The sequence below is a fragment of the Cervus canadensis genome, chromosome 7, assembly GCF_019320065.1.
Source record: "Cervus canadensis isolate Bull #8, Minnesota chromosome 7, ASM1932006v1, whole genome shotgun sequence".
Taxonomy (NCBI): domain Eukaryota; kingdom Metazoa; phylum Chordata; class Mammalia; order Artiodactyla; family Cervidae; genus Cervus; species Cervus canadensis.
In genome coordinates this window covers 89462583-89484296 of record NC_057392.1, presented here as the reverse complement: position 1 = coordinate 89484296, position 21714 = coordinate 89462583, and the positions used below count along the sequence as shown (strand labels likewise).

Genomic DNA, 21714 nt, shown 5'->3' with positions numbered 1-21714 from the left:
TGCATTCAAATGGGAATATCTTTCCTTTTCTCTTCTCTTCTTTTCACAGCTATTTGTAAGGCCTCCTCAGACAGCCATTTTGCTTTTTTGCTTTTCCTTTTCTTGGGGATGCTCTTGATCCCTGTCTCCTATACAATGTCAGGAACCTCCGTCCATAGTTCATCAGGCACTCTATCAGATCTAGTCCCTTAAATCTATTTCTCATTTCCACTGTATAATCATAAAGGATTTGATTTAGGTCATACCTGAATGGTCTAGTGGTTTCCCTCACTTTATTCAATTTAAGTCTGAATTTGGCAATTAGGAGTTCATGATCTGAGCCACACTCAGCTCCCGGTCTTGTTTTTGTTGACTGTATAGAGCTTCTCCATCTTTGGCTACAAAGAATAAAATCAATCTGATTTTGGTGTTGGCCATCTGGGGATGTCCATGTGTAGAGTCTTCTCTTATGTTGTTGGAAGAGGGTGTTTGCTATGACCAGTGCATTCTCTTGGCAAAACTCTATTAGCCTTTGCCCTGCTTCGTTCTGTACTCCAAGGCCAAATTTGCTTCTTAAGAAGAGGTGGCAAGAATACCCAGAAGAACTGTACAAAAAAGATCTTCATGACCCAGATGATCATGATGGTGTCATCACTCACCTAGAGCCAGACATCCTGGAATGTGAAGTCACGTGGGCCTTAGGAAGCATCACTATGAACAAAGCTAGTGGAGGTGATGGAATTCCAGTTGAGCTATTTCAAATCCTAAAAGATGATGCTGTGAAAGTGCTGCACTCAATATGTCAGCAAATTTGGAAAACTCAGCAGTGGCCACAGGACTGGAAAAGGTCAGCTTTCATTCCAATCCCAAAGAAAGGCAATCCCAAAAATGCTCAAACTACTGCACAATTGCATTCATCTCACACACCAGTAAAGTAATGCTCAAAATTCTCAAAGCAAGGCTTTAGCAATTTGTGAACCGTGAACTTCCAGATGTTCAAGGCAGTTTTAGAAAAGGCAGAGGAACCAGAGATCAAATTGCCAACATCCACTGAATCATCGAAAAAAACAAGACAGTTCCAGGAAAAACATCTATTTCTGCTTTATTGACTATGCCAAAGCCTTTGACTGTGTGGATCACAATAAACTGTGGAGAATTCTGAAAGAGATGGGAATACCAGACCACCTGACCTGCCTCTTGAGAAACCTGTATGCAGGTCAGGAAGCAACAGTTAGAACTGGACATGGAACAACAGACTGGTTCCAGATAGGAAAAGGAGTACGTCAAGGCTGTATATTGTCACTCTGCTTATTTAACTTATATACAAAGTGCAAAGTACATCATGAGAAATGCTGTGCTGGAAGAAGCATATGCTGGTATCAAGATTGCCAGGAGAAATATCAGTAACCTCAGATATGCAGATGACACCACCCTTATGGCAGAAAGTGAAGAAGAATTAAAGAGACTCTTGATGAAAGTGAAAGATGAGAGTGAAAAAGTTGGCTTAAAGCTCAACATTCAGAAAACTAAGATCATGGCATCTGGTCCCATCAGTTCATGGCAAATAGATGGGGGAACAGTGGAAACAGTGGCTGACTTTATTTTTCTAGGCTCCAAAATCACTGCAGATGGTGAATGCAGCCATGAAATTAAAAGATGCTTACTCCTTGGAAGGAAAGTTATGACCAACCTAGGCAGCATATTAAAAAGCAGAGACATTACTTTGCCAACAAAGGTCCGTCTGGTCAAGGCTACGGTTTTTTCCAGTGGTCATGTATGGATGTGAGAGTTGGACTGTGAAGAAAGCTGAGTGCCGAAGAATTGATGCTTTTGAACTGTGGTGTTGGAGAAGACTCTTGAGAGTCCCTTGAACTGCAAGGAGATCCAACCAGTCCATCCTAAAGGAGATCAGTCCTGGGTGTTCATTGGAAGGACTGATGCTGAAGCTGAAACTCCAATACTTTGTCTACCTGATGCGAACAGCTGACTCATTGGAAAAGACCCTGATGCTGGGAAAGATTGAGGGCAGGAGGAGAAGGGGACGACAGAGGATGAGATGGCTGGATGGCATCACGGACTCAATGGACATGAGTTTGAGTAAACTCCGGGAGCTGGTGATAGACAGGGAGGCCTGGCGTACTGCTGTCCATGGCGTCACAAAGAGTTGGACACTGAACTGAACTGATGCCTTAGAATGTTACATTTGTCAGTTAAGTTTTATTACAGAAGAGGTGAATATTCACATGCTGAGTGAAGCTCTGAGTTTTTTAAATCATTGGTTTACCTACCATGGGGCTTACCAGGTGGCTCAGTGGTAAAGAATCTGCCTGTCAATGCAGGAGATGGTGAGTTCGATCCCCGGGTTGGGAAGATCCCTTGGAGGAGGAGATGGCAACCCACTCCAGTATTTGTGCCTGGAGAGTCCCATGGACAGAGAAGCCTGGTGGGCTTCTGTCCATAGGGTCAAAAAGAGCCGGATGTGGCTGAGCACAAGTTGCCTACTGTGAGTCTCAAGTTCAGTTCCTTTCTCCTTCAGTTTTCCTTTCTCTTTGAGCACTCCTCCCCGTGTTCTCAGCTCACATGCCTCTCGCTTCATGGCGATCCTCAATCCCTTTCTCCCTGCAAGCACTTTATGCTAGAGTGGGTGTGGGCTGGGCTTCAGAAACCCAGGGCACGTGGGCTTGAAACATTGGCACGCCCGTTCTGTGACCACAGCTGGTTTTCCTGGTCGTGTGGTTCCATCCATCCTGTGACTTTTGCCCCTGCCCCGTTGCCTGTTTCGGGAGGAGCATCTTTACTCTGCACTGCATGAGACACATGGGAAGGAGCGCCTCCGGCTCCTCTTGGGAACGCGTGGAAAAAGCTGAGCTAGTGTAACAGCTGTCCTTACTTCCTCCTTGCAATTCTTGTCAACTGACTGGTCCTTCATGGCGAGAGTAGCTTGTCGTCCCTCCCTTCCCATTACAAACTGGGGCTCCACCCACCTCCTCCTTCGGGTGACCACTGATGTCACAGTTGTCCATTCATCACACTCGACCTCCCAGAGTGTGTGATTCTGTGGACCATCACTTCTCCTTGCATCTCTCTTGTTCCTTGTTTCCCAGGGAACGTCTTGTTGCTCCCTGTTGTTCATCGATCCAGTCCTGGGCACCGTTCCTCTTTTTTTGTCTCTTCTGTCCGTGAGACTTGGGTAGCGTGGCCTCTGAGGCGCATAGCTCGTTCCTTATTTTCCCCCTTTCTTGGGAAAGATGATTCCCACAGCTTCTGATCTGGCTGTGTCTTGAGAGCCCGGGATCCGTATTTTGCCCCCACTCCGTAGACTCCTTGACTCAGCTCTCTCACTGGTACTTCATACTCAACACACCATCACGGCACAGCACATCGCCCAAGCTGATGTTCCTCAGGGCAGTGATTCTTGATTGGGATGGGGCCCAGGGGGTACTATGGACCCCATTGAGAATACATTTTGCATATTCATCACATACGTTTTATATAGAAACCCCTTCTCTCCTGTGATGTTGGACTCAAAACCTCTCTCTCTCTGAAAATGGCTCTGAGATCCATATCAGATTTCTTTCCACTTGGCTGTTAACACTGTATAGATGAAAGACTTCTTTAATTGATCTCCTGGCCTCAGTGGCTCTATTAATCCAGAATCACCGTCTTGCTGACAAATTGATTTTCTAAAGCACAGCGTAGAGAACATAGTCTTCACTTCAGCCACCGGCAGCGGCTCACAGAGAACTCCAGACAGTCCCCGAGTGCTGTGCCGCGGGGCCCACGCTCACTTCTCAGGCTCGTCCCCACCCCACGCGTGCTTCAGCAGCCGGGACACCCCCACTCCCCCGGGCCCTGTGGCCCCTCTCCCTGGACCCTAGCTCAGGGCCCAGCCTCCCGCGCCGTCCTCCGAAAGGCTCTGACTGCTGCAGGGCACCCTTTCAAAGGCTCTAGTTCTTCATCAGGGCCCAGTTCACACTTCCCCCTCCTCCGAGCCTTTCCTCAGTTTCTCCATCCGGCATTAGCTGCCTTTTTCTCTGAGCTGCTTTGGTGAGCTAATTCTGTCTCTTATCCTGGGAGCCGATGGCTCAATAGGTGAAGAATGCACTCCAGTGCCCAAAACACAGAAGACTTGGTTGCGATCCCTGGGTGGGGAAAATCCCCTGGAGAAGGAAATGGCAATCCGCTCCAGTACTCCTGCTTGAAAAATCTTAAGGACAAAGAAACCTGGCAGGCTACTGCCCAAAAGGTTGCAAAGAGTCGGGCATGACGGAGTGACTCAGCATATTCCACGAACCACATTTTTCTTCATGGTGGTCTGTGTGCAGCCTCCAGAGAGGCCAGGGGCCCTGCATGGAGCACACGATGGAGGGTTGGCTCAATGAATCAGCCATCCTATGCTTGGTGAGGTTACCCCTCTTAAGAGCTGGAGGGGCCGCACAGGTCTCTGCGGACTCGTGGTGGAACTGTCATACCGCTGAGGTTGTTGAGATGCTTTTGTGTTGAGAGCTCTCTCTTTGGGAGCCCCCTCCGTATCACTGTCAGAGCGGGGGCTTGAGGTCACCCCTGGCGGAGTGTGGCTTGCTGTGTCTGTCAGGCGTGGCCTGGAGGCCCCCGCTGGGCGTCTGTCCAGCTCCAGCCCTGCTCTGGGCTGGGGTCAGGGGCTCCAGCACAAGGGAGCTCTTCACTCCATGCCTCAGTTTCCTTTCTCGGTTTGTCCCCTTCAGGGGGCTTGGTAGTGGCCATCTCCTGGGACAGAGTGAGAAAGGCCATGACCCTTGTAAGGTCATTCATCGCGATGTGCCACACACATAGTAAAGGAAGGTGAGGTCCTGGGAGCTGCCTGTTAGCTTCGAGGTCAAGGATAATTAGCCGGCTGTCTGTGGGCTGCTGGGCCTACACATGGATGTGTTGTTTTTGTGGGGCTGGGGAGTGTGGGAGTGGCTATGGAAGTTTTGAAAATAACAAGTAATAGGGCAGAAGAGACTGGATTTAAGGTTTCTCTTGAGAACATTAGAAGATCTATGGTAGGTAGTTGTTAAGAATAGATGGTTAAGCTCAGAAACCATTGTCTGAATGACTCTTATCCTTGTTACTTACAAGCTGTTTGACCCCATGCAAGTTGCTTAACTTCCCTGTTTCTCAGCGTCTTTATATCTAAATTGGAAATAACTATAGGCCTTGACAGGTCTTCCCAGGTGGCTCAGTGGTGAAGAATCCACGGGCAGTGCAGGAGATGCAGGTTCGATCCCTGGGTCGGGAAGATCCCCTGGAGGAGGAAATGGCAACCCACTCCAGCATTCTTGCCTGGGAAATCTCATGGACAGAGGAGCCTGGTGGGCTACAGTCCCTGGGATTGCAGAGTGGGACGTGACTGAGCATGCACACATAGTACTTGACAGGCTTCCTGGGATTATTAATTGGAACAGTGTACTTGAAGATCTGGACTCGCTTCCCTGGTCCATCGTAAATAGTAGATAATGTGTGTTGTTTCTGTTGTTGCTGGTGCTGATTTTATTATTGCTGTGGCTACCAGCTAGCAACTCTGGGCCCAAATTCCCTCCTGTGCCAACAGTTGGCCTTGAGTAGTAGATGCCCCCCTCCGCCCCCTCCCCAGGTGAGACACGAACTTTCCAGGTAGCCATAGTTCATGTCGCTGCCTGTCACCTTGTGTGTGTTCTGCTCCCTTAATAACAGCTGTGTTTGTCTCCTGGTGACAGATCCCGCCACTGGGCATTCATGTCCAGGAGTACTGTGCTTTATGGTTCTTAACACGTGTCCCAGATGGATAGCATCCTCATCTCCTCTCCTGGAAACTTCGTCCGAGTTTTCAGCCCAGACCTAGTGAATCAGAAACTCTGGGGGCAGGCCAGTGATCTACTCTTAAAGCTGGTTCTGGTACCTGTTAGAGTTTGACTACTGATTTCACACATGGACTATATTCATATTACCTATGTTTGGTTTCCATGTAAAATTTAAAATGTTGTGTTTTGTTTTTAGCCACTTCAAATGATGTGTAAATTTCACGCTTTTCCTCAGTAGGGCTGCTTTTCAACCTGTGCTTCCTAAGCTGTTCCACACACAGCTGGGTGTGGGTTCCTTTGCTTGGAGGTTTTGTTCTGGTGACATCTGTGTGGGTGTGAACTTTGATCTGTTCACTTACTGGAGGAATACAGATTATCCAGGGTGATGGTGAGAGAGTTTTAGAAAGGAGACCTTAGAAAGTCACGGAACAAGCTGCATTTAAATGAGCCTGGAATGTATGAAGTGGTGAGATTAACAGGATTGAATTGGACAGTTATCTATATTCTGATGTCACCATCACTTTATCAGCCAGCTACCTCCTGTGAGCTGGGAATTCACGCCGCTTCTGTGTCTCTCCCTTCCCCCCTTACAGTGCTCTCTCTTGGTTTCCAAAGAATAATTCTGTGTAGGGGCAATACCCTCTCCTACTTCCCCTGCATCAGGGGTATTTGGAAGGCCTTATTCAGTATAAATATTTACGTTTTAGATTTTTACGAAAGCCCTTAATTGTGCTGTGAGCTTACGGAGTTTACCAAAGCTCCTATTTCCCCCGACCTGTCTTCTATGTCACTAATGACTATGGGTCTAGGGCCCCATGCTGTGAGTCTTCTAGATTTTAGTACTTGTGATCGCTAGATGGGAAGTTCTTCTCAGGTAGTTGCTTTTCATTTTGTGAATGTGATTTTAAGATTACTCTTCTCTAAGTTCTTAGTAGATTATTTCGTTCTATACCTCAGGTACTCTGCTTTTAACTGTAATATTACTATAATGGATATAAAATAAATATCTCTCTGGAGGACAGATTTGTTACTGAAATTTTATCTTGAAAGGTATTTCTAAAATATATTTCTTGTCTATATCCATTCAGTGTATACTGAAACTATTTAAATGTAAAATATACATGGGTTATATCACCAGGCCTAGTTGGATGGGTGGCTTCAATGCAGTTATTTATAATACATTATTAGAGTCTGCTCATGATCGCATAATGTACTCAGTAAAGGTAACATGGATTTAGTGGCATCTCTTAATAGTCATTATGACTTAATTCTTTTTGCAAATAAAAATCAGGCACTCAAAGTACTTTCTAAGAGTTTTGCTGATTGTGATATGCTACAGTTACAAATTTTGTTTAACCAAAACCAACAGTGCATAGCTTAAGCATTTTGTCAGTGGCTCTAAAACTGAAATGATGATAGACATTAGCCCCCAAGCTATACATGTACTGTTCAGTAATCCTCCTTCCTTCCTGGTCATTCACTAGTGAACCCAAGAACGCCCCCACTTCCCAGGCTTCTGTGTACATGCATAGGAGACCAACTAAAAAGAACTTGAGCTTTTAAGGAATTTATGTTATGTTTTGAAAAGTAAAACATCAGTGAGAATTGGCTTCCCTTTTGCTTTTCTGGCATATAAAAATAAAGGTAGTTTGGTTTGGTATATTTCATCAAATATTTATTGCTTGCACAATGGGCCACATTCTCTGCCCTCAAAAGTGCACATAGGTTACTAAAAGAGTAGATACATCTGTGAATCAGTAATTACAAAGCAGTGTGATCATTACAATATTTGAGGTATGACAACATACAGATGAGGGCGTGATCGGGTTTGGGGTGATGCTGGGAGGTGAGCCAGATGAGATTTCATGGACTGAGTGATGGCAACTTAGAGTTCCATGGGTGGGTAAACGTTTTCTTGGTGAGTCAGAGGGAAATTTACAAGTTCATTGACACAGGGGTAAAATAGGAACATGGCATTTTCTGATAGTTATAAACATATATAAGAGAGTTCCAGGGATGGAAGAAGTTAGGAGAAAAGGCTAGAAAGGTCGGGCACGTTCTAGGGTCTCGGGGCCATGGAAGAAGACGGGGGCTTCACATTCTGATGGTTGTGTTGGAGCTACTGGCAGAGCATGAGTACTCCTTTGTACATTTTATCTAGAAGGCACAAATCAGCACCCACTATTGCAGATGAACATACTTTGAGTTTTTTTTTTTTTTTTAACCACAAAGGTATTCGGGAAAATGCAGAGATATATAAGTACAAGTAGGTCATCATCCTCTAAAAATTTCCCAGTATGGATATTACTGATTGTGGGTCAACATTTCTATCTATAAACATACCAAGAAATGGCATAATAACACATTATATTTAAAATATCAGTAATTTATTATCTGTTGAAAGTATCATGGGTGATACCAAGAAAACATGACATATTTTCTGTCTTTAAAACATGTTGCCTTTCTTAAAGAATCCTGACCATGATTAGAGGGTGCATTCAGGAATACCGCTAACTGTAGGAAATCTGCATTGAGATTCTGCCCAGATGTGGGAGAAGTAGTTGTTTTAACCAGAGGTGTGAGGAAAGAGCATGGAGGTGCTGGAAGGCTTTGCTGAACAGGTGGAATATTGAGCCGCCGTTAGAGTATTTGCTGGGCAGAGGGAAGATTCCAGAGAATAAGAATACAGTGTTCTTGCTCCTGAATTGTACACACTTAGGCTGTATTACTGTATTTTATATGACTTAATGATGCTGCTTGTGCATCCTATGGTGCAGAGGGATGCTGGGGACGAGGCCGTTTGTAATTGTAAGGAGAGTCACCTTCATCTGGTGTCAAAGGGCTTTCTGACCTACTCCCCAGAGGCTTTCCATCTAGCATCCGTTTCAACCTCCAGCTTCAGTTTTCACCAAAGGACTTGCAGGTTGTTTTTCTTGTTGGTTTTTTAAATGGGCAAGTGGGATAGAAAAGCAGTAGTGTTGTTTGAATTACATGTGCAAAAGAATGTGAAGAGGCATTTAGAGTGAAGGAATATATTTTTTTATACTTAAAAGAATACGTGTTTTTAGAAACATACATTTCCCCATAAATACACCTTTTCCAAAGTGGAAGTGAATGCTCTTGAAAAGGTGACCTCTGGTGGCCACCATTTGCTTCCTATTGTGCTTCCTCCTACTAAGGCTTTATTCTGCTACGGATAGATTGCAGTGGAATTAAAGTTGACATGATCCTTTCTATAAACCAGGATAGTAAAAAGTAACAAAACTTTTGTTCTAATCCATTTTTTTTTCATCGCCTAGGTTTGATTTCCAAGTAAATTGTCATTTGAAGTCTCATCAATAAATAGTTAACCATGATAGAGTTATCAGCCTAGGGTTATATTGTCCGACTGACTCGTCTGATTTTCCTGAGTGAATGCTGCAGTCTGTCTCCCTTTCATGCACGGTATCCTCTCCGTGAATCTTTTACATAAGAATATATATATTAAGGGATCCATGCAAATGTTAGTTGCTGCCAGAAAGAGAGTTGTTTCCTTAGCTAGGAACAGTTGATTTTGCAGTTGACAGTCAGTCTTACTGTTGGTTTGACTGTGAGTATATGGGATTCTGGAGAAGTGGAACGGGGCGAAACACAGAAAGAAGACAGCCACGACAACAAACACTTTACCTCCTAGCCTTTTGTTGTTCTTGCTGTCCTTACTCTTGGACTTCCTGTAAGAATCATACACCTTTTTTGCAATGACTGTATAGAAGAGAAGCATTAGGACAAAAACAGTCCAGAAGATGAACTGGGAAATGTAATTCACTGCTTCATGCCATTTCAGCCCCAGAGGACCCTTTAAGGAGGCACACTTTTTCACAGAAGATGGTGTTGCTTCCTTGTTGCTCAAGATCATGTTTGGCAGCGAGAGGAGGAACAGAAAGAGCCAGATGAAGGTTGAGACCCCTTTGGCAAAAGCAGGTTTTTGTACGAAGAATTTTCCGAAAGGTCTGATGATCTTGAGGAACCTGTCAAAGGCTATGAGCCCCAGCAGTGTGATGCCCACGTACATGGTATCATAAAAGATAACGGCAGAAAAACGACACACGAAGGCTCTGAGCTGCCAGGGTCCGAGCCGCGCATCGGAGAGGATTTTAAATGGAAGCGTGAGCGTCATTATCAAGTCAGCCACCAGAGTGTTCTTGAGGTATACAACGAAGGTGGAGGAGCTGGGAATGTGGACGAACACCCACAGGGCCAAAGTGTTCAGCAGGATACCCGTGAAGAAAACAACGGTGTAGACGGCCGGGAACACCAGCTGTGCAGTCTTCAGGTCTCTGGGGCACCGCTCAGACACGTTGGAGTCCTTCACCACTGTCACGTTCATGGTTTCCAGTGTCAGCTGTCAAAAAACACACACACAGAGTAAGACAAGAAGCATGTCATGATTTCAAAATGCTCCTTCTTTAAAAGATAGATGTTAGGTTTGCAGCGTTTTTACACCTTAAATTTATTCATCACATTTAATAACTCAGTTGAGAAAGCACATGTTGCTTCTGGCTAGCATTTTTAAAGCCCATAGTACAGTTTTGGTACTTATTTAACAGTCCCATTGCTTTCATACCCTTATGAAATTCAAATAACAGATTCTACCCCGTTCCCAGGTTCTACTTTTACTTAACATGGCAGTAAAATAAAACTGCCTAAGAGGTAAAAGTATTCATGCTGGATTGCTTACATCGTGTCATTTCCTGTGCTTCTAGTCTATGGTTTATAGAATGTTAAACTTAAAGCATTTTTCCCTCTTGAACATATTCTATCGTTTATAAGCAAGCCACTCATAATAACAATTGAAATTCACCTCTCTTTGGAAGGAAACTCAGCTCATTGTCTTCCGATCGATCGAGGCAGTCGTTCGTTCAGCCCATGAAAGGCGTATGAAGCAAATGCTGTTCTGCTTTCTTATACTGAGTTTCCTTCCTCATTTTCACGTGTGCGGGGACATCCATTAGAACCTCTTCACATGTAATCCTTTGAGGGGTTCTCTAATAAGGAACCTCTTTATTTTAAACTTATGTACTGTTAATGTACTATGCTTTGAATAAATCAGTTCAGTTGCAGTCATTTTTATATTTTTCTTGTATAATAACTTTCCTGCAGTTTATCTTCTCTACATGTTCAATGAAATTTTTAATGCCTTAAAATAATAGGAGGGAGAAATGTGAAGAAGATAGCCTTAAATTATAGGAGAGTAAGTGTTGACTCTAAAATCAGACAGCATCATCTGCACCCTTGTAGACTGCTTTTTTCAGAAATCTGTGTTCGTTGGGATGACCTGATGATATCTATAGACATTTATCTTAGTCTTTTGTTTGGTCTTTCAACCTTTGAGAGATGAAGTGATATATTTTCTAAGAGGTAAGGCCTATTAGACCCAGATTTTGGGGGTTAGAATTTCAGATTAACCAATTACTGGGTGGTAGATAATAGACAAATTAGTTAGTAGCTTCGTGCCTCATTTTCTCCGTCTGTACAATGGGTTTAATAATACCGCATGCTTCAGTGTTTAGAGACTGAGATGAGTGCCTAGAATAGTGCTGACTACATGTGAAGCATGATAAAAAGGTTAGCTACTCACTGCCCTGGTGAACGAACTGCAGATTTAAACGGACATACACTATTTTACTTATGAGAAGGCCATTTTTGGAACTCTCTTCCTGTATTTGTGACTTTGCAAAGTGCTAAAGATTTCAGGAATTTCATCAACCTTGAGCCGAGTTCTGTAAACTTTCTGAAAGGATGTAATTGCTGCTTTTGTAAAGAGAAAGTAGTTGTCTATGAAGAAATGTTTCCTCACCAGATAAAGTGGAGGAGGAAATCAGATCTTATGAGGTAATGTGGCGTTCTCCATGGTAAGTTTCACTTCATATTTCTTGCTGTGAGTTTTACCACAGGATTGGACTAGACTGTTGTGTGGGCTTGATGGAGCATTTTCGGTGAATTCTGAGAATTCAGTATCCCACTGGACATTTTTCTGAGAGAATAGGATGCCTAATGATTTGGGTTGGAACCACCATCGTGGTGGCACAGTTGAAAAATTGGTGTTTTGGCAGACGGGTGGAGAAGGAAGCTGTGGTCCATATACACGATGGAATATTACTCAGGTGTTAAAAAGAATGCATTTGAATCGGTTCTTATGATGTGGATGAAACTGGAGCCTATTATGCAGAGTGAAGTAAGTCAGAAAGAAAAACATCAATACAGTATATTAATGCAATATATATGGAATTTAGAAAGATGGTAGCGATGACCCTATATGCGAGACAGCAGAAGAGACACAGATGTAAAGAACAGACTTTTGGATTCTGTGGGAGAAGGCGAGGGTGGGATGATTTGAGAGAATAGCATTGAAACATGTATATTATCACATGTGAAATAGGTCGCCAGTCCAGGTTCGATGCATGAGACAGGGTGCTCCGGGCTGGTGCACTGGGATGACCCTGAGAGATGGGATGGGGAGGGAGGTGGGAGGGGGGTTCAGGATGGGGAACACATGTACACCTGTGGCTGATTCATGTGAATGTATGGCAAAAACCACTACAATATTGTAAAGTAATTAGCCTCCAATTAAAATAAGTAATTAAAAAAAAAAGAAAAATTGGTGTTTGACTTAGATAAATTGTTTCTTGGAAATACAGATTTTGAGTTTTATTAATGTAATGGAACATAATTAAAACATATATCCTTTTGTTTGCTTCAGTAGAGGGTGAAAACAAACTTACAAAAATTTAAGTAGAGGGAATAGACCTATGTAATTAAGTATAAATATCCCGATGGCTCCAAGTCCATTATTTAGATGCAGGTTTGCGATAGTTTAAGTTTAAACAAGGGCAATGCTGTACAAGTTAATTTCATAATATGAGAACTGGAAATCACTTTTTGGTCAAATTTCAAAATGCCAAAGAGTGGGAAACCTCAAAAGAGGAACTTATTTACGGTGGCATTTCTAGAGTTACAGAAGTATCTGCTCTTAAATGTAGGTTTCAAAATGTTTGACCGCAGGAAACATCCAGCAGACTGCTTTATGCCTGTGTGCTTCGGTACATGTTGGCCAGTGGTCTCTTCGTTCGCAGCAGTGCTGGTCCCTGCCGGGGAAGGGCGCTCTGCCCTTGATGCTGCTCCTGAGAGGCTGCGGTGGGACAGGGGCACCGCTCAGGAGCCAGAGTGCCTGGGTTCATTTCCTTACATCCCAACTTGCTTTTCTTGTGACCTTGGTCAAGTTAGTTACGCTCTCTATAAAACCATTGCCCCCTCATAACAGTGAAAATAAACAATAGCATTTGCTTCATTGGGTTATTAAGGGGACAAAAATGTTTGAATGTTTGCCGAGTGCTTTGAATAACGCTTGTCAAATGGTTCATGTTAGTAAGTTTCTTGTTAAGTGAAATTGAAAACAGAGTACTCTCTATACCTGTGGGGACAGCCCACTAAAGGAGTGAATCAAAGAAGATACCATGAAAGGTCCTAGAAGTTATTCTGATTTGGCAGTTTCCTAAACAGAACATTTAAAATCTCATCAAGCTCAAAGGGAATTTAGTCAAAACCAATGAAAACACTAGCTATACTGTTGTAAGTGATTATGTGGTCTGTCTTAAGGAAATCAGTGCTGAATTGCAAGGACTGATGCTGAAGTGAAGCTCCAATACTCTGGCCACCTGATGTGAAGAACTGACTCATTGGAAAAGACCCTGATGATGAGAAGGATTGAAGGCAGGAGGAGAAGGGGACGACAGAGGATGAGACGGCTGGATGACATCACCGACTCGAATACGAGTTTGAGCAAGCTCCCGGAGGTGGTGAAGGACAGGGAAGCCTAGCCTGCTGCAGTCCGTGGGGTCACAAAGAGTTGGACATGACTGAGCAACTGAACTGAACTGAATTCTTACAACAAGCTTAGAGATCCGTCCCATTTTACAGATGAGAAAATGGAATCACAGGCATTAAGCAGGTTGCCCAAAGTCCTGCAATTGAAGCCCTCTGCGAACCCACACAGTTTGGTTCCAGAGCCCCCTGCTTAGAACCAGCCCCTCTCTCTTCTGACTGCCAGAGACAAGATGAGTGTGGGATTGCTTGTCAGATTTTGGAGTTTTTGGCCTGGGTGTTTCTTACTGCTAAGTGAGGAGGGATAATCCACTTTCATGGACTTGTGAAACTGTTTGTCTCAAAGTGAGGTACTCAGTTGAAAACATAAATTGGTTCACAGCAGTATGATCAGGAGAGAGTTAAATATGTAAGGAAAAGTAGTAGAAATTAGAAGCCTGCCAAATGGAAATAAACGAAGAATTTGTCATCTCCTTAGGGATTGTCTTTTGGATCAAACTCAACAGTATAAAGTTCCTGTCCATGTAACCAGTACCATATAAATAATAATTGAAAAGATGAGGAAGTATTTGCTTTCAATTGAAATGAAAGTCAAAGTTGGAACTCCTGTAACTCATAGAAGAGCCTTTTACTTCCCATCGAAGGATACCATGGTACTTTCCCAGATTATATGAAAGTGTTTAAAATCCCACACTGAATTAACCCAAAATGAAAGTGAAGTGAAAGTTGCTCAGTCATGTCTGACTCTTTGCGACCCCATGGACTCCATGGAATTCTCCTGGCCAGAATACTGGAGTGGGTAGCCTTTCTCTTCTCCAGGGGATCTTCCCAACCCAGGGACCAAACCCACGTCTCCCACATTGCGGGCAGATTCTTTACCAGCTGAGCCACAGGGAAGCCCCAAGAATACTGGGGTGGGTAGCCTATCCCTTCTCCAGCAGATCTTCCTGACCCAGGAATCGAACCAGGGTCTCCTGCATTGCAGGTGCATTCTTTACCAAATGAGCTATCAGGGAAGCCCTAACCCAAGGTGGTAGTAATCTAAAATATATTATGCAGCTTAACATTACTGTAGTGATCCATGTGTATAAATAAATTTGGTATTATAAAATCTCTACATATAACTGGAAGCAGCAATAAATTTACACTATTATCTGAAATATTTATATTAGTATCCAGTTCCATAATTTTATTATAAAAGGAAAAGAAGTTTGAAGAATTCAGTTATTGACATATTAATATACAGTAGAAAGTGAAAGTTAATCCCCCTTAAATATATGCACCAATGTGTGTGCAAATATGTGTATTGTGTATATATATATTTATATTTATTGACATATTGGATCTTTGTTTCATTCCATGTTAGTATATGAAGATTTACTAACAATCTTTTTAAAAAGGATATACTATATAAAGTTATCATAGTTTAGATAAGCTGCTGCTTTTGGGCATTTAAGTTTTTTTTCCCTCCAGTTTTTCTCTATTAAAAACATGCTGTAGAGCAGATACCACTCCATGTATTTTTATGTAGTTATTCTAACATATTTATCGAAAGTTTCCTAGAAGTGGGATTTCTGGATCAAAGGATATGCATTGAAATGTTGAATGATATGTTTAAAAAGTTTTCCGGAAGATTGTATTTATTTTCTGTCTCATCAAGTGGGATTATCCAACAAAATTGTTAAAAATCTTTTAAATCAATTCTAAATTTACAGGTGAAAAAAGTCATGTCATGTAAACATAAACTTGTTTGTTAATGAGGGTGTACATCTTTTCATATTTTTTAATATTTATTTGTATTTCTCTTGGGAATTGATTTCTCTTGCCCCTTTCCCATTTCTATTTATTTACTTTTTAAAGTCAGGCTGTTTCTCTTATTGACTTGTAAATATATTTGCATGTTTTGTTCCCACCAGCATCAGTGTAATCCCACTTTCCACTTTGCATGTTACCAGCCAACCCTTATGACCAGATCAGCCAAAGGAACCCACAAGTGTTTCCAGTGCAAAGCTGCTGAAACACTGAGATGCACGAAGAGAGGGCTCTTGCTCTATGCAGGGCACTTCTCTGAAGTTTTGGGGTCCAGTGCAGGCCCGTCAGTCTTCTGAACAGCCAGGTAGTAAATGTTTAGGTTTTGTGGCCCCGCAGTCTGTCGCAACTACTCAGCCCCGTTGTTGTAACAGGAAGTCAGCCATAGATAAAACCTGGGTGGGTGTGGCTGTGTGCTAATAAAACCTTACAGACACTGAAATTTGAATGTCCTACAACTTTATGCAGTGTGAAGTTTTATCCTTCCGATTTTCCTCCTGCAAATATTTGAAAGTGTAAGAACCATTCTTAAATCACAGGTCGTATGAAATAGGTGTTGGGCTAGATTTGACTTGCAGGCTAAAATTTGTCACACCTGCTTTAGACTATTTATGAAGTCACTGGGAGAAAATGCCAGTAACTAGCATCATTAGGACTCCTTAGCCACTTTTATGGGCAAGACTATGTTTTGTCTGTCTCATCTTCTAAATCTGTATCTACAAAATTTGGCGTCTCTCTCTCTTTTTGAAGTTATTGTGAAATGAGAGATATATTGTGTATATTAAAATTCCTAAAGCTAGAGATAGTGACATGTTCTGTGTAAAATGAGTACTCCATAAATAGTGATATCTTAACCTGTCTTGAATGGGTTCAGTTTGTTTGATAAAGGAGTATATGCTTGTAATGTATTTGAACAAAAACTCTCAACTAAGTATGATTTAGAGTTTATCATAAATTTTTCATATTATGTATAATAACGTAGATAATTCCAAACATTGGACAAGTTTGTTTGTTTTGCAAAAGTATTGTAACACCATTAGCTTTTCTTGTTCTTTCTCTTATTGAAATCATCATCTCAGTGAATCAGTTTAATCCCAGATGAAAGATTGATTATTCAGGAAACCTCTGCCTGCCTTGCAGTCTTCCGACACCTGATGTGACCCTGGCAGTGTGACGTGGCCAGCTCTAATCTGTGGCCAGTCTGCCCTTGACTTGGCTGGATTGAGGAGTAGACCTGCCCTTTATGTTTCCCATATCCACAGTATGGTGGTCAGATTTGTTGATCCTTGTTTCTTTTCTGGCTCAAATATCCCAGTGTTCTTACAGAATGCGTTTGCTCATGTGACGTTAGAGTGCCTTGCGTTGGTCTGTCTGGCAGAGATGCCTACTGCCTTTGCCCTCGCAGTGAGTCAGACACGCATCTTTTTTGATTCATGTCTCTGTGTATCTCCACTGACATCCAGTGCTCGCTTGCAGAAGTGCCAGAGAAGGAAATGTGGCTGCTTGAGAACAGATACATCTAGAGAGTCAAAGGAGCTCAGCTTTGTACTGAAATTTAACTTAGTAGAATAGAAGCTATTATATTGGAATTCAGTGAACTTCCTTTTACTACAGCTAATCCTTTTTATTTCTTCTCACATTATATTTAGATATTGGTATCTATGCCTTGTAGTTGGGAATCACCTCTCAGGATCATAAGTAATTGATAAACCATGTCCATTTCCAAGTGCGATGTGTGTTTTGTTTACATTGAAAAAACAATATGGCTTGTGTGGAATCTGACAACATTATAAGTTTGACCTATTTTTTCATTTACGTATGAACTAATTGGATTCCCTGGTGGTTCAGTGGTAAAGAACCTGCCTGCCAATGCAGGAGCAGCAGGTTTGATTCCTCAGTTGGAAAGATCCCCTGGAGAAGGAGACGGCAACCCACTCCAGTATTTTTGCCTGGGAAATCCCATGGACAGAGGAGCCTGGTGTGCTGTAGTCCATGGGATTGTAAAGGGTCGGACGTGACTTAGCGACTAAGCAGCGATAACAGCAGTGAACTGATTAACATGAGATATCACCTTCAGAACAGATTTTGCCTAATAGTTTGTAATAAAAAGGATAGCATCGGCAACTATCCTTTCTTAAATAGGTTCATTTGATATGAGAGTATAGAAAATATGAGTTGTAGTATCTCATAACTTTGAACAAAGAAATTCCAACAAAGTATGTTTTAGAGTTTAATGTAAATTATTTATTGTATACACCAATGACAAACAGGTAAGTCCCAACATTTTCATCACTTTCCTGTTAATGTTCATACTGTTCAGCTGCGTGATCATATTTAATTTGTTTTTCTCATAGGGGAAATGTTCGTTAGCCCTAATCACAGGCAGTTTTTAGAAGCTAGTTAATAGAGATCGGTATCAAGGATGGTACTGTATTTACTAAAGTTATCAAAATATGAGTAAACCAGTTTCTGTGCTGTTAAGGAGATATTCATAAGTTCCTGGTATTTGAACATTGTAAAATAACTCTGTTTTAATAACATTGCTATGTCTGCTGTTTTTCTTGAGAAGGTAGTTTTAAAACCTTTTTGTCTGATCCATTACCATTTCAATTAGTTTAAATCCCTTAAGTTTTTCCTCATAATCGAAAGTTAGTAGTTAGTGTTCTTTGCATGTCTCAATTACTTAAATTTTTATAAAGAGTATCACATAGGTCAGCATTTGGTTAAGGGACTGCAATATATATATATATATATATATATGAGCATGTATATGTACATATATAGTATATAATAATTGGTGTGATTTTATCAGATTTATCATTCTTAGCTTATTGTAATAAATTCATAATAGGATTGTGATCAATGTATTTTTTTTTAATTACAGTATACATTATTATGTGGTTTACACATTTTGTCAGAACTCCACATGTCATGCCTGTGTGTAGTTCTGCGTGTGGCATGGTGATTGGATGCAGTTAGTTTTGCTACACGGCTACATGTTAGGTCACTTCTCTGCTGCTTAAGATTGCTTTCAGTATTGGACAAGGAAAAGAAAATTGCTTCCGTAGTCTTCTGTTTATTACTTGTTTCAAGAGTTATTGTTACTAACCCAGCTACTTCTTAGGCAGTGTTAATATTTTCCACATAGTGCTTGCCTTTGGGGAGTCATATACACTAATAGGCTGAAGTATCGCCTCAGTTTATTTACATCGGTGTCTCTTCACTTGGGTCACTGCCGTCCTGTCCTTTTTTCCTCTTATCATGGGTTGGAGATGATGCAGAACCGGAACATCTCAGCATACTCATCAAGGAATTTTTGAAGGATTTGCAAAGGAAAAAGTAGATGAATGGATCCAGGCACGCGTTTAAGGACGTCAGCCAGAGTGTGCTCTCTTTCACGTAGAACAGAGTATTCTCAGCTGCACAGTCAAAGACATCCCGGGTTTGACTCAGGGTGTAGGGGATTCGGGCAAAATGGAACGGAACGAAACATATGAAAAACACAGCGATGATGATGAAAACCTTGATGTTGACCTTTTTCTTGGGGACTTTGCCAGCGCCCCTTGTTCTCACATATGACTTGTACAGTTCTTTGGTAATGAGCGTATAGCATACGATGACAATGAGGAAATTAATCCAGAAAATGACCTGACAGACATAATTGACTATTTCATGCCAGACCAGACCAAACTCTGACTTCAGAAATGAGCATTTCTTCACAGTCTTGTCCCTCGGCCTCCTGTTGGTCAGAATCATGTTAGGCAAGGAGATTAAGAACATGAACGCCCAGATGATAACCGAGAGGACCTTAGCCCCCAGGAGGTTGTTGGGGTTGGCCGTCTTGAAGGGCCTGGTGGTCTTCTGGTAGCGATCGATGGTTATTAGCCCCAGGAATGAGATGCTAATGTACATTGTGAAATAGAACACGACGGAGGTCACTTGGCACACGAAGGCCCTCAGGGGTCCTGTTCCCAGCTTAGTATCGCTAAGGATTTTGAATGGAAAAGTCAGAATCATGAGGAGATCGGAGATGACGGTGTTCTTAAGGAAAATAATGAAGTTGGATTTACTGTGGATCTGAAAGAACACCCTCATGGCCAGGCTGTTAGTGACGAGTCCCACGAGAAACAGGACGGTGTAGAGGAGCGGGAAGAGCGCCTGGGTGACCTTGTAGTCTCGGCTGCACTGGCTGCTGTTCCCTGCCACGGAGCTGAGGTTGTCCATGGCGCTGCCTGGGGGGGACGGAGGGAGAGATGATCGTCAGGTTCCCTGCTGCCCGATTCTGCCCTCATCTCTGTGGGTAATGTTTTCAGAGAGACTGCTCCGAAAAAATTAAGCTGCCTGATCCTCATGGGGCAGTTAGTAAAGAACACAGAAAAACCAAATCAAAATATTTCATAGTGGCAGATACTCTATTTGCATAGTAAAATAGTCTGAAGAACATTTTATGAAGATGTGGTTGCTTTGTATTTCTTATTTTTTGCATGTTTGCCTCTTACAGAACATTTTTGATCTTAGGCAAAAGTGCATATACATAAAAACTAGAAGAGAAATACTTAGGCTATGCCTTATTCTTCTCCAGTTTCATTTCCTTACCTTCTGGCTTTGTTGTTTTTATTCATAGTCACTTTTCCTATAGCAATCCTTACTCCTGGACTTCATTTTCTCTAGTACCTTTAAAGGGTTCTAAGGAGAAATGACTGATAATTGCATAGTAGACTTTTAAAGTAATAGTGAAAAGAAGTTTGTATAAAATCACTTGTATAAAATTCATTGTTAAATAAAGAGCAGAAAACAAATTTTTCCCTTTATAATTGGAATGTATTTCTGCCTCTGTATTGCTCTGTCATCCGTTTGAAAACCAGCCTCACAGAGTATTCTTTGGCTGCAAATATTTTAACCCATGTGCATCTCTTTTCCAGCTTTGCTTAGTAAATTTTAAGGTTTCACATATGTTTTCTTGACTATCATTCAGGGAAAATTTTTAAATGGTTAAAAAAAAAATGAGGAAATGATTTCTGTATGTAGTCATTAGATGGCATTCCTCAAAATACCCCAGGCATACTTTCTAGGTTTATAGCGTGTATAATGGTAACTAAAATAGAATACCAAGATCATGTCCCTGCCTGGATCCATAGGTTTTTATACAACAGGCAGCTATAAAGGAAATTAACACTTGACTTGAATATATTAACTTGAATACATTATTTGGCATCTAAGTTTTGAAATTTAAAATGAAATTTGTAAAATTTGAATTCATCAAAAACCAATGGGATTGATTCTAAAGAAAATATTATTCCTAAATATAAGACGTGGTAATATTAAAGCACAGATACCTCAATACCAAGAAAAAACTTCTAAATTCCCCCAAATGTCAATGGAATTCTTTTTTCCATCCTTTCATTACTGGATGTTAAACAAATTGAGGTTTATGTCATACACCTCCTCACCAGTTTAACTTTAAAAAAAAAAAAAGACTAAATAAGCCCTAGAATTTGATAGAAGATAACCAACTTAACCTTACTTGCTACTGCTATTTTTCTTTGTTTATGCTCTGATAGTTTTGGAAATTATACTTTGAGAATGCTCATTATTCATAAACTGTTGCTTGTTTAACGAGTATTCTTGACATGAAGAACTTCAGCTCCCCCTAACTATTAGCAAATCTCATTTTATACTCAAGATAAAATAAGTAAGACCATTTGAATTTTTTTTCCATGTTCTGTATAATTTCTTTTTAAAATGCTGGTTATCTCCAGCATCATTAATGCAGCTTGTATTTTAGTTTATATTCCATTTAAGTACTCACATTGATATTGCTATTAAAGGTTTCCAACTTAAGAAAACTTGAAAAAAAAATATACACACACACATCATAGTGCAAATACATATGCTTTTCAAATACTTCTGGGTATAAAATTACCTGGTTACTCTTGATTCTTGAAGAATTTGAATGTATCCAGTAAGTGGTAGTTAATACAGGCTGTAGAGTGGCATCTGTTATTTTCCTTTTAATGTCTTAGTTTAGCTGCTCACACTCTTTATGATAGAGAATCTGCTGAGGTTTCATCAGTCAGGTCTTGAGTGTTCTAGAGAGAAATAGGGGGAGAGAGGAAGAGGACTTCACAATCAGAAGTTACCTTCAGATGCCGTGGACCCAGGGCTGTGCAGACACTGTATTTCCGTCTGGCCCGCTTTTAGGACTTCTGCTTTTATTTCCTTGGGAAATATGGGGCACGGTGGGTGAGAAGTCATCTTTTAAAAA

General features: G+C 41.5%; 3 protein-coding genes across 10 annotated transcripts in view; 1 reads left to right on the top strand and 2 right to left on the bottom strand.

Moving 5' to 3' along the window:
- Nucleotides 1-21714, top strand: part of MED12L (mediator complex subunit 12L) — a 347565-nt gene that overhangs the window by 238502 nt on the left and 87349 nt on the right. The window lies entirely within an intron of this gene.
- Nucleotides 7429-10696, bottom strand: P2RY13 (purinergic receptor P2Y13). The gene is made up of 2 exons (XM_043474024.1): nt 10621-10696; nt 7429-10161 (listed from the first exon to the last, which is right to left on the bottom strand). Exon 2 carries the CDS (start codon nt 10144-10146, stop codon nt 9145-9147), a length of 1002 nt encoding a protein of 333 aa, XP_043329959.1. The 5' UTR covers nt 10147-10161; nt 10621-10696; the 3' UTR covers nt 7429-9144.
- P2RY12 (purinergic receptor P2Y12) overlaps nt 17671-21714 on the bottom strand; it is a 49927-nt gene continuing 45883 nt past the window's right edge. For all 4 annotated transcript variants that reach the window (XM_043474022.1, XM_043474021.1, XM_043474023.1 and 1 more), the window contains 2 exons: nt 21373-21538; nt 17671-19681 (listed from right to left, as the gene is read on the bottom strand). In XM_043474022.1, coding sequence (XP_043329957.1) covers nt 18654-19673 — 1020 coding nt within the window. In that variant the 5' untranslated portion in view covers nt 19674-19681; nt 21373-21538 and the 3' untranslated portion in view covers nt 17671-18653. The remainder of the gene's footprint in view (nt 19682-21372; nt 21539-21714) is intronic.

Bases quoted from the DNA above. Each gene is read 5' to 3' on its own strand.
- P2RY13 (XM_043474024.1), bottom strand. From the start codon at position 10,146: ATGAACGTGACAGTGGTGAAGGACTCCAACGTGTCTGAGCGGTGCCCC.